Source organism: Hydractinia symbiolongicarpus, chromosome 2 (assembly GCF_029227915.1).
Source record: "Hydractinia symbiolongicarpus strain clone_291-10 chromosome 2, HSymV2.1, whole genome shotgun sequence".
Lineage (NCBI taxonomy): Eukaryota > Metazoa > Cnidaria > Hydrozoa > Anthoathecata > Hydractiniidae > Hydractinia > Hydractinia symbiolongicarpus.
Window position 1 is genome coordinate 26,852,396 of NC_079876.1, and position 16,534 is coordinate 26,868,929.

The window sequence follows — 16,534 nt, forward strand, 5'->3', positions numbered from 1 at the left end:
AAAATATGCATTTTAAGAATATAAGGCTGGGATATTAGGCTGAAAACAATATGTCTTTTGTTTAAAGCAATAGAAAATTAATGACCAGCCGTGTTGAGATTTTGGTTATTCTCTAAAAAAATGTATTATTTTCGGCTTCATCAAAGGAAAATGAAAGCATCGACTTTGCCTGTCACAGACAGACACACTCTCCGTATTATTATAAGAGATACATCATATGTTTCAAAACCTGTAAATGTGCTACGTTGTGTCTAAATTGATCAATTATAAATTTGTTACTGTTCATATTACTTACTGAGTTTGTAATCTGTGTTTTCAACTTCTTCTTTCTTTGCTCAAAATTTGTTCTCAAAGTTTTTAGCTCTTTCTTTCAATTTATCGATTTTTTTACTAAGCTCTTCTTCAAGTGTAAGAGTGCTTTCAATATAAGCTACATTGCATGTATAAGAGATTGCTCTTTTGGCTTTATAGCGGTTGGGATTTTGTTCATATAAATCTTTTTAGCTCCAACAATTTGTTCGGGGCATACTCCGTGGGATTTCGACCGATTGCAATCTTTTAGACTAATTTTTAAAAGCTACCTCTTGCTTAAAAAAGGGTCTTTTAAAATAACGTAAAATGATAACTTTGTTTGGAGTAGTTACATCAGAGTTGTACACAGCACGTTGTACCACTACAATATCAATGCTAAAACAAAACGATAGTCTTGCCATCAGTACTATAACCAAATATGTCCTTACAGAAAACAGTTTTATTATTACTTCGTTCTGATTTGTTCGTCATTTATACAGTGATTATTCCCCACTTTATGTGTTTATCAGCTGTAGCTGTACAATATTTAACTACGTGCCTTAAAGCTAATGTGAAATAATTCATGCATGACCACCGCCAGATTACTTCTCATTAACAATATTGGACAGCTTTCATATTATAAATAAATTGCATGCCAGCACATCTGTCTAATTAAAATTTGATAAACATGAGGTAGTTAATTGATTAGGTTGTTAAGTATAAATAAACAGAATTTTTGGTAAATTGATCCACATACCACCGGAATTAGAAGAACCGAAAAAGAAAAAAGAAAGAAGAACCAGGTAAAACAATTCTCTACTTTTATCTAATTTTCAATGAATTCTATTTAGTTAGGCTTTTCTTACGTTCTTTTTGAGTCAATTTTTACTTCTCTTTAGTTTGAAAATGAAATATTATTCTCTTGTTTGCATATCGTACTGCTAGTTTTTACAATAACAAAAAAGTAACAAACGGTGCATTTTTTTAGCTTGCTAAGTTAATCTTCTTTCGCAAGAACTTGCTTTTTCCTAAAGTCGTGTTCCCACGAGTCCAACGAAAGCAGGAAATTTAAGAAGCAAGACAACATACTTAATTTTAACAAGCTGTTCCTGGGCACATCACCTCACGATCTACTGAAATTATTTCTTAAATTTTTTTGCTGAATTATATATAAATAATATATATCATTTGATAAAAAAAAAGATATTTGCGATGGCATCTATAGGCCAATATATCGCGACCTTCCAGATTCTTGTGTAATGAAAAAAAAATTACTAAAAATAAATTAAGAAAAGAATCTGCCAAAACGAATTAGATGTTCTTGTTTCTTCTTAGTTGTTAAGGGGAATCTCCACTAGACGATTTCACGACAATCGTCAATTATTTGTATTCTTTCATTTTGTTTAGGTCAACCCTTAAAATGAAAACAACTATAGCATTTCTCATTATCTGTATTGTGCTGTCTGGTAAGTGAAAAACAATATTTGACTAAACTGATCAAAATTAAGCTCAATACTCATTAAGTTAGATTCTTAGAAATTATTTTTGCGTTCTCAATGCATATAGTGAGAAAACAATCAATGCTAAAATATTTAATACAGTATGTTTGATTATTTTTTAGTGCATGCTGCTCCAGCCGTTTCAAGTATCAAAGGTAACGTATATCAATATATGCCTTTAATCGTTTATTAAAAAGAAAGCTTAATTCGACAGAAATTTTTCCCACCGAATATTATGCTGTTTAAAATGAATTTTAGTAAGACAGTGAACAAACAGCAAGTTCTTATCATTTTTTTAATGAAAAACCGTATAAAAGGTTTCCAAAAAAAAAATTCGTAAAAATATAATATACAAGGAATATTGTGCTTGAAGACTTGCTTGCACTTCATTTTTGCTTCTATTTAACGAAATGATCAGCGCTGTTTCACCGTAGCATCCGTATTTTCTTTTCAATTAGTTTCAATGTCTATATTTACAGTTATTTCTGATACTCCTATGTCTATCTAGGCAAAGAAAACGCATTGCTTAACGCTGTCAATGACGCTATAGAAAGCAACAAAGCTAACGACGACGAACAATTACCCAACGACGAGATCAAAGAAGAGGATTATCCTGAAGAGGAGGATGAGGAAGATGAAGAGGGAGAACTAGAAGAAAATGATCCTTATCAAGCCCGCTCTTATCGTAGATACGGACGATATGGCAGAAGTTATGGTAGATATACTGGCGGATATACCGGTCGGTACATTGGAAGTCGTTACAGTGGTCGATTTTCCCGAATTGGATCAAGATTTGGTTCTTATGGTCGATTAAGCCGATACAGATCCTTCCGACCATCGTATGGTTCATCTTATCGTCGATACACCACTGGAGGGTACAGTCGATATGGAAGCCGTGGTAGTTACAACCGATATGGAAGCACATATAGGCGATACACTCCTCGATTCAGATCATATCGTCGATATAGTTCTGGTCGATATGGATCCAAATATTAATTTAAAATTGAATTTTTTGTATTATTCTGGTGTAAGGTTATATTTAAATGAAATAAATTCGATTTTGGATTCCATTCATTTTTTTAATCACAAACAAGAGAACGCGTTAACATTAAACAAGCCAGTAAATAAGCGAACTGTTGTCTTTTTGTTTTATCCTAATGTCTGCCAATGAACTTCTTTCTAAATGTTTCCGTTATCACTTAGAAGCATGCTAGCGAAGTGCGTGAAGATGCTGTTTAGTTGGAGTGACAGATTTCTACAATTGTTTTTCTGTGCCCTTTCTAAGTATTGGACTCTGTATTGTGGGAAAATATAAAAATAAAGTGTTTTTGGTCTACCAAACAAAATCGAGACGTTTATCAATCCTCGCCAACACTAAGAATTCGTTGTAACCCATATCAACGCTATACTTTGCTTTATAGCTGGGATCAGTTAATCTTATTGCGGTGCTTGCACGACTTTCGTAGCTCAGTTTTGAGCTGTAAATGCGCTAGGACCACTTCAAAGGACCCTTGTTGATAGCAGTGGCAATAAGAACTGAAGAGGCTATCCTGAGTAAACAATCTCAAACAAATAAATAAATACCAACAATATTTATAGTGGCTGGTTCTCTTTAAGGGTGCTTTCCACTTCACTTTTTTGCGCAAAGAAACGGACAAAAACAGAATATTATGAAGCTGAAATTACTAGTCTTCTACTAGTAATTTTAGCTTCATAATATTGTGCACGATTTAATACAGAAAGTATACACACTTTGTGTAATTCATGCGAAGTAAGATAACCTGATTATTTAACTAATTTTCTACTTGTTATTCCCGTACACGATGCAAGGGAATATGTTCCATTTATGTGATGTGATGTAAACAATTTTGTTCCATTCCCTTCTATTCCTCGTGAAAAACAGCCTTAATGTAAACATTTTTAACTTTATTTAACTGTTTTATTAAAAAGAGAACTTAAGCTGTCGGGCGGATAGGTTTCTTCATAGGGCAGTTTATGTCGACCTGGATGCAGCTGATACTGATTCAAGGCCTGTTACTAGATCCAAGAATGATGATAAATGCTCAGTCTAATCTCCTAAAGGCTGAAAGACACTAGAGCATATTTTTAATTAGTAAATCTATCGGACGCATTTTGGATACCTTGAGTAATAACAAAAAACTGATCAACTGAGATAATATTTGTGTAGCTCTGCTTCGAAAAAAAAACCTTCCATAGATATATACTTGGTTTCCTGTGAAAAATCTCGTTGATATCGTCTGTCAGAAAAATCAGTCATTTTCATTTTAATAGCTACACAGGAAATAAGAATGAGAACAGAACCAGTGTTCTTGGTCGGTTGTCAAAAGTTTTGCTTTTTTTCCACGATTTTTGTATATCTGTGACTATTGGGCAGATATCGTTCTAGCATACATAAACTTTGATGGGATGATTGTCGACTTCTTTTCTTTTATAGAAACTTTACAATCGTACTGCTGTAGTACGTTAGCCACCAAAATGTCAAATGATAAAACAAAACATGCATAAAAATTGCAACCGCAAATCGCAATGTTATGGAAGGTATCTTTAGCAACAACCAAATTAAATTAAATTAACATTATGGCATCTCCTGTCCCATTTTTTTTTTTACTTAATCATTTTGTTTATTTTATAAAGTTTAGATATATTTAAATCTGTCGGATTTGACAAGGACTTTACGAAGTTCTGTTTTATTGGTTTAAGTAATGAGTATTTAAGTATAAAATGATGATTTGCAATCCGTCCGAATGTTTAAAATCTTTAAATGGTTTAAATCTTTAAATTAAAATGACATTAAATAAAAATAATAACATTTGCTCTTTTTTATCATGGATGCCAATACTTCTCTTAAGACAACCAAGTTTAATAAATTTTGATAAAAACAGTTTAAGTGTATATAATGACGAATTACAAAGTACCCTTATTATTATTTTACTATTCTTTCGCAAGTGTGTGCAAAAAATGTCATTCTTTATCCCATCATTTTCAGCGATCATTGCAAATGAAAACTCAAACAATTTCAACGTTTTATTTTCAGTGTTTATTTTTGTTTTGTTTTTAATCGAATGCATCGATTGTAAAACTTGTTATTGTGCGGGAAAACGAAGCGATAAAGATACATTTTAGTAAAAAAAGCTGAAAAAAAACAACAGGAAAAAACAGATCATGCGATTGTTTTGGATGGTTAAAAAATTTTATTTTTTGTTACCTTGTTATTTATCTTTTCTGTTGCAAAGAAAGTTGGAGCTTAGCTTGTTATTTGTGGCTTATTCGATGCTCAGTGTCTGAGCGATGCTCAGTGTGTAATTATAACAGACATGAATCAGAAGAGAACAAGCTGTTTCAGTCTGTAATCTTAATGCAAATATGATGCAGCAGTTATAAAACGTTTTTAAACTCTTTTTGAACAGAATATTTAATCAACACAACAAAACACTTTAATCTGTAATACAACAAGAAATAAAGCCATATTTTAATTAAAATAACGAAATAATTTTTTTTAAATTTTCGTTTTTTACAAAAAACGCCTTTTTCGTTACCGAGAAAATATAAGATTAACAACCCTGGAATAAATTGGAAAAATCTTTTGAAAAAAACATATTACACTCCATGCTAAATTATTGTATTACAAGGAAATTTGCTTGCCCCTACTTTCGTGCAGTTAAGCCATGCCACGCATCTGGGTGAGGCTCTTAGCACAGGTATACATCAGTTGCACATTCTTTTATTTTTGATAAAAAAACCTTCCTGCAATAGCAGCTCGAATAGAGATACCGACTGCAGTTTTCATTTTGCGAAATATATAAGCCGTCCACAAACCACTTTTAAATTTTCTAATGGCTACAAATAATCCCTAAAGCATATTTTCAAATAAAGTTTTATCATTTTTTTATTGATTACCCAGACACTCTTTTCCATTTAACTACATTTTCACCCAAGAAGCACACGTTTTTTGTTTTTTCAAAGGGAATGCGCAATGTTTGGAATTCGCTACGCTTAAACGAAACTAACCTTACTTATTATTCCGTTAACACACCTGACAGAATGAATATAAATTAAGGGGAGTCGCATTAGCTTGCTGCTATAAATAGTCGTCATACATTACTCTACAATACTTTCCAAAGCCACAATATCGCTTGTTCTCTCGCAATAAAACTGTTACAAACGACTACGAAATATTACACACTCATAAAGTACCTTTAGCATGCTTTGAATGCAAGTACAGTAACATAATAAACCGTCTAATTTTACTTTTGGGTGGGTGGGAGCTACCCTAGATATTTGAAAGCTAGTGGTATCGAAGTTCTGACAATTTCTCCCTTTCGCTTGAAAATCACGTGTCAACGTAATACACAGGTGTAAACCTAGACTAGGCTAAAATTTAGGATTGGCATTAAATGCACTACACTCGAGAACTTTTGCTCGAACTGTTTACTCGAAAGAACTTTCGCGAGGTAAAAAATGTGATTCATCTGAAAATAAATTTTCAACAATCGAAAATTATTTAAGGTGCTTAAATGTACCCTAACACCTGAGCCAGAAATTAGTACCACAAGTTTGACTAATTACAAAAATAAAAATTTTCTTAAGTACTGTACGGATATCGCCGAATTATTATCTTCTTTTTTTTATCAGAACGATTTAACCTCGCAACAAACACTCCAAATATTAAAACTTTTTCATCAACTTGGTTTCTGTTTATGAAATGGCTGAAGGACATTTGTCTTGCTCGTATGTATTTTTAAATTTTATCTTCATTTCTGGATATAACGTCTAATATAACGTCTACTTGATAGTTCATAAATAATGCTTTAAAATTTGATGTAAATATAAAATTAATCATGCATGACCACCGGCAGATCAATTCGTTTTATATCATTTATATATCACCTATTACATCTGTCTAATAGCGTTTAATTAAAATGACTTAATTAATTGATAATTTTTATTAGTAAAGTTAGTATATATAGGTTGAAATGTTTTTTAGTTGATCACCGCATCCTCGTACAGCAGAAAAATTGAAGAAGAGGAAATTAAAAAGAACCAGGTAAATTGTGTAATATTTGAATGATTTTTTGAGTTAGGTTTTTATCTCGCTAGCAAAATAAGGAAAAAAAAACTTAATTTACTAGTTATATAGCTATAAAATGAGAAAAATTATATTTTATTAAGATTTTTATTTCACTTTGCAGTTATAATTGCAAATATAAATTAATGCAACAAAATTTAATATAAATAAAAAATTTTATATTTCAGTTTATGTTTCCCGCTTTTTTTATTCGTAACAAAATAGCAAACAAGAAATTTTGGAGTTGAGGAAGTTCTTTTTTATTTTGTTTTGTTTCTTTTGAGAGACTACTTAAACTATAGACCAATTCAATTTCGATCTGTAAATTATTTCATTGCTAAGACAAAACTGAAACCGATCATGTAAAAAGATTTCGGCCAAACAATCGAAATGTATTTCGGCAAAAGATGCTTTATTTTGCGTTTGATTCTTCTTTCTTGTTATGTTACTATAAACCGTTATAACATTATTTTATTTAGATCTACTTTTAAAATGAAGACAACTGTTGCATTTTTCGTTTTCTGCATTGCTGTTCTGTGTGGTAAGTAAAAAGGCAACGTTAGATAAAACAATTTTTTTAAAAGATTCTTTTAAAATTTCTATTACGACTTCATTAATACATAGTAAAAAGAATCTAAGATAACATATTTGCAACAAGCAAAATATTTAATTATTTTCATTAATTTAGTTAATGCTGCACCAGCCATCAACACCAACAACAAAGGTAATCTTGATATATATTTTACACCTTTATGCAGTCACTGAAATTTCACTACCTTAATAAAACATTTGCACAGAGCATATCAGGGTATTTAATAATTTACATAATAAGTTGTTTTCAGTCAAATGTCGGATTAAAAATCGGACTTATGACTACTCTTGTACTCTTGTATTGCTTTAGGCAAAGAAAATGCATTGGTGAATGCTGTCAATGACGCTATAGAAAACAACCAAGTTAACGACGACGAACAATTACCCAACGGCGAGATCGAAGAAAAGGATTATCCTGAAGAGGAGGATGAAGATGATGAAGAGGGAGAATTAGATGAAAATGATCCTTATCAAGCCCGCTCTTATCGTAGATACGGACGATATGGTGGAAGTTATGGTAGGTATACTGGCGGATATACTGGTCGGTACATTGGAAGTCGATACAGTGGTCGATATTCCCAAATTGGGTCAAGATATGGTTCTTATGGTCGATTAAGTCGATACCGATCATACCGACCATCTTATGGTTCGTCGTACGGCCGATACACCACTGGACGGTACAATCGCTACAGTCGATATGGAAGCCGTGGTCGTTACAACCGATATGGAAGCGCATATAGGCGATATACTCCTCGATACAGATCATACACTCCTCGATACAGATCATATCGTCGATATAGTTCCGGTCGTTATGGATCCAAATATTAGATTTAAATTTTTGGTATTATTCTGGTGTAGGTTATATTTAAAATAAATCAATTTTTGGAATCCCTTTATTTCTAACACAAAAAAAATAAATTCGCATTCAAAAAGCTACACAAATGAAACACGCATGCATAAAAACGGATGTGCTTTTTGTTCTTTATTCTTTAACGTGTTGTTATATCCACCTGGTGACAGAGTTACAAGATGTTGATTTTGCTATGTTCTTAATGCGCATGTAGCAGCTAATATTGTATAACTAGGGAAAACCGAAGACAAATATCAGAGATTTCTAGTTCCCAAAATTTCTTCTTTTTTATCAATAATCTCGATATTCTGTAAGTATCCTTATAATTTCAGACTTTCCGAAAATGCTATTAACTTAGTTTGTTTAAAGTAGAATTAACGTCAAAATATAACATATACTGTGTTTTGGTATCTTAAAAGTATTGTTGACAATGAACCAATTTTACAATTTTGGTTTCCTTTTGTTTTTCTTTGTGGAGAGTAACTAAGGTTTGATATGTTTTCAAAACTGAAATGAAGTTAGATTTGCACAAAAGCTTAAATCGTTACGTACGTGTATGTGATGAAGCTGATTTCTAGTTATTAGTTTGTTTATTATAAGAATTGCGTTAGTGTAGTTTTCGTGTTTCGAACTAGATTGTCATGAACAAAAGCAAATAACTAATAACCTTATATTCATGCCGCTACAAGCTACGAGATTGCTGTGACTTATAAGTTTAAAACTTAAAATTGCATATAAATAAACTATAATGTATATAAACAAACACAAATATGTTTAAAAAGTCTTTAAAATAAGTATAAATAAGCGAAAATACGTAGAAATAACTGGCTGCCAAACTACAACTCTTTGCTAGAGATGCCTGAAACATGTACGTTAGTAGCCAACACACTTGGAAAGATTTTTCTTACCACTGGCGATTTAGAAGAGTAGGGTGTAGAAGAAAACGCAGGATCATATGATTTTTTTGCGGCCAGAATTGTAATCTTCCTTTTTTAATGGTTAGTCCTGACATTTCCGCACGGCGTAGGACGCTATATCGTGCGTTATCACAATAAATTTGTAAACAAAAATGAAATACTTACTTTTACGGTTAAGTCGTGAATGAATTCGATAACTGCAGCCACATAGGGCAAAACTCAACAAAAAGATAGTTTACAACTAATCCTTACAATCGTGGCGAGGATAAGTAAACTGCTTAACTCCATTTTTCTTACCATTGAGAAATCAGAAGAGTATGGAAAGTAAACGCAGAATCGAAAACGATTTTTATGCTGTTAGAATTCTAATCTCACTTCTGTATTGGTTACCTTAATCGGGAAATTTATCTCAATTTTGATAATTTTTCCCAAAACCGCGAAATTAAATCCGCGCGAAATTTTGGGAAATTGTAAAATTGCAAAAAAATAATACTTAAGTAATATTTTGGTTTTCTTTTTTTTCTTAGGCAAAAGGTAAAAAATGTTTCATATTGGATAAAATGTTGTAAAGTATATAGGTATATACTTAAAGAATATTACATGGCTGCATTTCAAAACACTATTTTATATAGACTCGTTTTGATCGTCAAAAAGTTTCGAATGTCTTTGCAACCTCTTACTGGCACGATACTCCCGACATCCTTCTCAAGAAAATACCATAACGACCTCATCCTCTGGATTACCATATAATTCATCCATCATGTTCCGACAGTATTAAAGAAAGTATGTCTTTTGATACTTAGCTTAGAAACTATTACTGCACAGCCACTTTCAAGACCTCCTTGCGAGACGCACACAATTCAGTATAAAAAAGACCGGCGAATCTTTGGATTTTCCCATGGGCCACTGACTAGTATGGCGCGAAATTTCCCTCAGTAAATGATTGACTGTTTATACAACATTTTTTCATTGCAAACAAATCAATTAATTGCTCTCACAAAATGGCTTTTAAGCTCCTTTTTTCATGAGTATCCCAGCATCATAGTAAACATGAAAGAACTGGTGATGAAAAATACTAAAAATCTTGTTCGTGTCAGCCGTTTTTCTGAAGTGTTATAAAGAAAGGAATATATGCCCTTGGGACTTCTTGATGTCCGATAACTTCATTGCATACACTATTCTATTGTCGTTTTTTACTTCCGATTAAAGGATTTTTTCCACTGCCAATTTCAAACCTTTGGAGCAAGGTCAAGAGCTCAAAACGGTAGAAGTAGTACTGATTGAAATTAACAACCAAATGACGTTAAGATGGAAAACAGGTGTACTTAAAAAGTTGGCAGGTAGCAGGCAACAAGGGTATGCCTAGTTTACTAAGCCTCTATCCGTTTAACGACATTGAACCGATGTTAGGAGAAAAACCTACTTTGTAGTCTGTCAATTCTTCAGATTTTTCCACGGCATCAAAATACGAAGACGAATCGACAATGAACTGAAGATAATAACGAGGAACAAGATAGAATTGTTTTTAATGTTTTTTTTCAAAAAGGATATGTAAATAGAGATTTTGACATTTAACTTGGAAGAAATGGCATAGTTTAGCATAATAAATAACCTTTCTAATTTCCTCTCGATTTCTTACGATATTGCAATGTGTTTCGCTGAAATTTAAGAAAGACCAAACTCAGGAAATATTTAGAAAAGCGGGAAACTCGAAATTTTTGAACAAAATCAAATTAGCGAAATTAAATCCTCGCAAAAATGTATTCAGTTAAGGTATTTTTATGTTTTAAGCTCACGTGGTCAATGTCTGCAAAAATTCTATGGCGTTTCAGCGAAAAAATTGTGTTCATTGCTTGATTTGAATTCAAGAATTTCAATTCTCTAGTAAAAGAGGTGAATTCCCGTGATTTTTTTAAGGTTTAACGATTGGTACGTTTAGGTAAACTTATCATTGCATCTTTAATACGTCATTTTAAGCGTGGTTTTAAGCGCTATGTGTCCCTGCGTTTTTAGTCTACCGCATTATTTTAATTTTTTGTTGACGAGAATGGAAAGTTTTTTTGTGACAAGTGGTGTTTTTTAAACATTAAAAGAATGCCAATTATCATTTCTAGTCTTTCTTCTTGCAAAAATATCTATTTTATACAAAAATGACATGTGTGTTAAGATAAAAACACCAGGCCAACAGAAACAAATTTGCGGAAGATGAAAGTTTATCAGAAGAAGTAAGATATACCCGTGTTTGCATTGCAAGCCGAGTAGTGATATTACAAATAAAAGTGAAACAAAATGGTTAAAATGCTGTTGAATAGTAACTTGGACAAACTAACCTTAGGCCTGTGGACAAATCCACGAGAATTCGCCTAGCGTTACTTGCGTCTGCCACAATTGGCTTACAGAGAGACAGCGAGCTGGTGGGAGAATTCACTGTTCCAAGATTTTTGCCCGTAGTAGGATGTTTATAACAAATGGATCAATTCTCATGCAGTCACAGCCCTAAAATGATTGAAATTCTTTTCGCGAATAGGTAATTACTTATTATGAGCAGCAACCTTATCTTAAGTCGAAACAAACATTACTTCCAATTAACGAAAGCTCGAATAATCCGAAAAGTTCGAGAACTCTGAAATTAAAGATTTCAAGATGAAAGTTAGGGTTAAAGATTTTTGCAAATATAATGGATGAAGGGTAGTATATAACTTAAAGGCCAGAAACATCACAATCCATAAGTAGAAATCCTGGGAAAGTAATTTGGGGCAAAAATACGGTAAATTTTGAAATTCTTCAAGCATTCATCAAATTCAAATTTTTAGTTGTGACAAAACATCTTATTTCTTTCGCAAACGATCAAGCATTGGTGTCAAATATTATTATAAAATTGCTACATAAAATTGTATGATTGTTTGTGGCTGACTTTACACAGATTTAAATTTAAACAATCCTTTGTTGTTCTGTGCCAAAGGCAGCACTATTTTATCCATGGAGCTACATACTTGGACGAAGTAATGGAAGTACCTGAAAAATGTTGATACTTTGTCAAATCTTACTGATACTGATCAATGTTGCATTCAAATGGTGCAAATCATTTTAACCAAAGTGACATCTTTCAGGCAACCTGAGGACACCTTGAATTGGAAAAAGAAAAAAGATGACAGTTGGCAGTTGTTTCATTAATTTTGTTCGCTATTGTAGTTTATGCTAATACATGCATTAAAATCTGCAGAAGAATAACGTTAATTAAGTCGTCAGCTATAAACACATAATAATGGTAGCCCTTTGATTGTTAAAATCCTGACAAGGGTTTTTGTCAGTACATACACACATCACCACATTCTCACAGAATGCGTCTCATATTCCCGTCTTAATATATTAAATATTGTGTATGATGAAAGACCAATGGAGCATTTTATTTAATTGCTTGTTAGCTGGTCTTTAATTTTTTCATTTTTTATACTTTTCCTGGCTATTTAACTTTTTTAATTACGCGTATCAAATTCGAATAACTAGTTAATTATGCATAGCCACCACCAGATCAAATCTCATTTAGGATATTGGAAAATTTGACATCGTTCATAATCACCATATCAGACATCTGTCTTATTAAGATTTAATTGGTAGGCAGTAATTAATTGATTAGGTTGATTGGTATAAATAAGCGGAAATGTTGTTTACTTGATCATTAATCATCATTCGAAAGTGAGAAATCGAAATTAAAACATATTGAAAAAGCCAGGTAAATTGTATTGTTTTGTGTTTTTATCAAACATTCAAATGATTGTGTTGCATTAAGTTTTCCTCGTTGTGATTGTCGCACAATAACTAAAAAAAATTATCTTCATGTATGATGTGTTTGTCACTTTTGCAGTACCAAAAAAATAGCATACGTAATTTTTTTAAGTTCTCATATTTTCTTACAGTGTAAATTATTTAATTTGCAAGATAAAACTAAACGAATTTACTATTGGACTCGAACTTGAGATGTAATTACACATGCGATGCCTTCTTTTCGTACATTGTTTCTTTCTTGTTATTTATTGTCACTCAAATTTTGCGTAAGTAACCTAATTTTCTCTAACTTCATTCTGAAACAGTATTCCATAATTTCATTTAGATTTACTTTTAAAATGAAGACAGCTATTGCATTTTTGCTTTTCTGCATTGCTGTGGGTAAGTACACGTCATATTTGGTAAAAGTCTTACAATTTTGCAACACTTGCATCAACCTAAATTAAAACAACCTTATCGATAAAGCATTTTGACACTTTTGTCAATATATTGTAAAAGACCAACCAAGGTAAAATATTTGTATTCTTCTTTTTTTTCAGTTAATGCTGCACCAGCTATCAACACCAATACTGAAGGTGATCTACTTTGTGTGTGCATATTGCCTTTAGCAGAAAGATAGACATTGCTCAGCATTTAATCTCCTGATGTTGTAACCTACAAATCCAAATGAGAGTCAATAGTAGATCATAGGTCCTATCATTACAGTTTGCTGTTTCGTTCTCTCATAATCAAATCATCTTTTAAAATAACATTCAAGACCAATCACTACAATAACAAAAGATTATTGAACAAGTTTGAACTTTAACTGTAGAGGGCATATTGTCGTTTTTATTAATGCACGTAACGTAGTAGTTTTCATTTATTAAGTCAACGAAAGAGATTGTGCGAAACTACTAATAATAACAAATTCGGTTTAATTAAAATTTGCACAAAACATTCAGAGTTATATCTTTCGTTCTGCAGAGTCAAGCGACAATGAATGATGCAACCTTCCTGTTTACATATAGAACAAATGACAACAATCAATTTTAGCGCGCAGTTTTACATTTTTGGACACTCTTCGCCTCTTGTTACTTTCTATACTTTATTCCTTTCTAGGCAAAGAAAACGCATTGGTTAATACTGTAAATGACGCTGTAGACAGCAACCATGCTAATGACGACGAACAATTACCCAACGACGAGTTGGAAGAAGAGGATTATCCTGAAGAGGAGGATGATGAGGACGAAAACGGTGAATTGGAAGAGAATGATCCTTATCAAGCCCGCTCTTATCGTAGATACGGACGATATGGTGGAAGTTATGGTAGGTATACTGGCGGATATACCGGGCGGTACATTGGAAGTCGATACAGTGGTCGATATTCCCGAATTGGGTCAAGATTTGGTTCTTATGGTCGATTAAGCCGATACAGATCCTACCGACCATCGTATGGTTCATCTTACCGTCGATACACCACTGGACGGTACAGTCGATATGGAAGTACATATAGGCGATACACTCCTCGATACAGATCATATACTCCTAGATACAGATCTTACCGTCGCTATAATTTCGGTCGTTATGGATCAAAGTATTAGATTTAAAATTGAGCTTTTATATGTATTAGGTGTAGGTTACCTTTGTAAGAAATAAATTAATTTCGGGAATTAAACTATTTTTAACACAAATAAGGGGAAAACAAAAAACAAAAAAAACATGGATGGTATATTCCTCTACGGATTTTAAGCTTGTTATACTTTAAAAATGTACTCCCTTTTAGTCACCGTGCTAGCGCAATACCAAACGATACCAGCCTAGTGTATAAATTAGTGTCGTAAATTACGTACTTTCGTTTTCGACTTTTAACATTTTGGTAAATGATAACCTTTGGGTATCTCGTATCTTAGAAAAGGGACAAAGGGAAAGAGGTTGATGCTACATATGTTAATTCATCTGTGTGTTTGCACCCATATGTTGGAATTGGGCGTCCTATCTTATGAAGATTAAGTTTTAAGCTACCATTTCAAAGTTAGCAAAGTCATTCCTAAGGTTTTTTGAGAAGCCTATACTCTACACAAGTCGGACATGGTTCCTCACATGGTCGAATCCAAGTGTGTAAAAGATAAGTAAGTAGTTGCAAGTCAGAGCGTAGTTTGATCAAAAAAGGATGACTATTTCTGATTATGATGAAGAGTTGGTCGTGCTCATGTTGTCTCATAATGTATCAACTATCGTTTGCAACACTAGAAATGGGTGTTTTGGTATCAAACAGTGAACCAGTGAACTAGTAAACTTGAAACTTTTGACATTTTATGTAGTAATTTTGTTTTCTTGAAAGGGTATTTGTCTTCTTTTTATATAGCATCTTTTCTATAATTCTTATGAGTGAGCGCATTCACACAATCAATGCTGTGCGTACCAGTAATTTCTTTATTCGCAAATGACATGTCTTGTTGTGAATCAGGCTTGCAAGACAATGTCTATTCCGTGTTAAGCTCCTTTTTTATTAAAATAACTGGAGTGACCCTTACTGAGTCTTGTGACTTGTCTTGGTGTCTTTTGATATCTCCAATAGCGCGGCATCCCTTTTAAGCCGAAAATAATTGAACGGTTTTTAAGAGTTTTTGCAAGTACAAGTATGACCTTCTTTATCCAGCCGTCATTCTCAAAAGTAACTCTAGGCTTAGCCAAGAAGACTGATTTGATACTTTTTATCCTATGTACGTTCATAAAATAATGTGCTTCCTAAATGCAAAACGGTCTTTATGTATCATGAATGCTTTATATGCACTACATAATAAATTTTATATTACATGCCGCACGCTTTCGACTCAACGAGTTGCCGTACATATGACCATTTGATTTCTCTCGCAGCGCAGATGTTAAAGACGCATGTTTTCTTGTTAGATATTCTATTTATCCTTCGCCTTTTCATGCAAAATTACCTTAAGTTAAATAAGTATCAAAATGATGCGGAAAACCGCTTGAAAAAAAGCGCGGGTAAAGGGTGTTTTAGGCCTATGACGTCATCAAAACTTTCAGAAAAGTTGAATTCTGCGTTTTACTATTTATATAATGATATGGTGCCCAATAAATTATGCCAGATTCTTCATAACTATAGATATTAAAAATGGGCCCGAAATAAAAAAGGACTGGCCTTAAGTAGCCCGAGATACTGCTATGTTATTTTTGTTTGTAACATTAGTTTGACTAAATATCAAGCAACATTGCACAAACTAGTCGTTAGCCCGTGGCCCGTCCTTTTTATACCGCATTGCGTGCTTCTTGCTATTGCGCAGCTAAGCTACCATTTTGCGTGACAGACAGACAGACAGACGTATACGGGTATTATAATATAGATATTTCACAAAAACTGAAATTTAAGTTAATTTTATTTATGTTCGCAAAATTGATAACGTCATTGGACCCCACATAGCAGCAAAAATAGGGTCAGGTTGTAAAGATTATGCGTTAACAATTTGAACGTCTTCGTACATCTTGTTTCTTGTTTGTTTTTTTAGCAATTGATTAT

At 32.8% G+C, this 16,534-nt stretch overlaps 3 protein-coding genes across 3 annotated transcripts; all 3 read left to right on the top strand.

Annotated features, from left to right (window-relative positions):
• The first annotated feature begins 860 nt into the window (after window positions 1-860).
• Window positions 861-2,855, top strand: LOC130627407 (shematrin-like protein 1). Its single transcript, XM_057441381.1, has 4 exons — window positions 861-1,094; window positions 1,699-1,757; window positions 1,913-1,945; window positions 2,299-2,855. The coding sequence occupies exons 2-4, from the start codon at window positions 1,712-1,714 to the stop codon at window positions 2,784-2,786; spliced, it is 567 nt and encodes a 188-aa protein (XP_057297364.1). The 5' UTR covers window positions 861-1,094; window positions 1,699-1,711; the 3' UTR covers window positions 2,787-2,855.
• Window positions 2,856-6,812: 3,957 nt separating this feature from the next.
• On the top strand, window positions 6,813-8,569 carry LOC130627423 (shematrin-like protein 1). The gene is made up of 4 exons (XM_057441382.1): window positions 6,813-6,855; window positions 7,356-7,417; window positions 7,565-7,600; window positions 7,778-8,569. The coding sequence occupies exons 2-4, from the start codon at window positions 7,369-7,371 to the stop codon at window positions 8,293-8,295; spliced, it is 603 nt and encodes a 200-aa protein (XP_057297365.1). The 5' UTR covers window positions 6,813-6,855; window positions 7,356-7,368; the 3' UTR covers window positions 8,296-8,569.
• Window positions 8,570-12,928: 4,359 nt separating this feature from the next.
• LOC130627440 (shematrin-like protein 1) lies at window positions 12,929-14,776 on the top strand. Its single transcript, XM_057441383.1, has 4 exons — window positions 12,929-12,967; window positions 13,346-13,401; window positions 13,560-13,595; window positions 14,119-14,776. The coding sequence occupies exons 2-4, from the start codon at window positions 13,359-13,361 to the stop codon at window positions 14,598-14,600; spliced, it is 561 nt and encodes a 186-aa protein (XP_057297366.1). The 5' UTR covers window positions 12,929-12,967; window positions 13,346-13,358; the 3' UTR covers window positions 14,601-14,776.
• The last annotated feature ends 1,758 nt before the right edge of the window (window positions 14,777-16,534 follow it).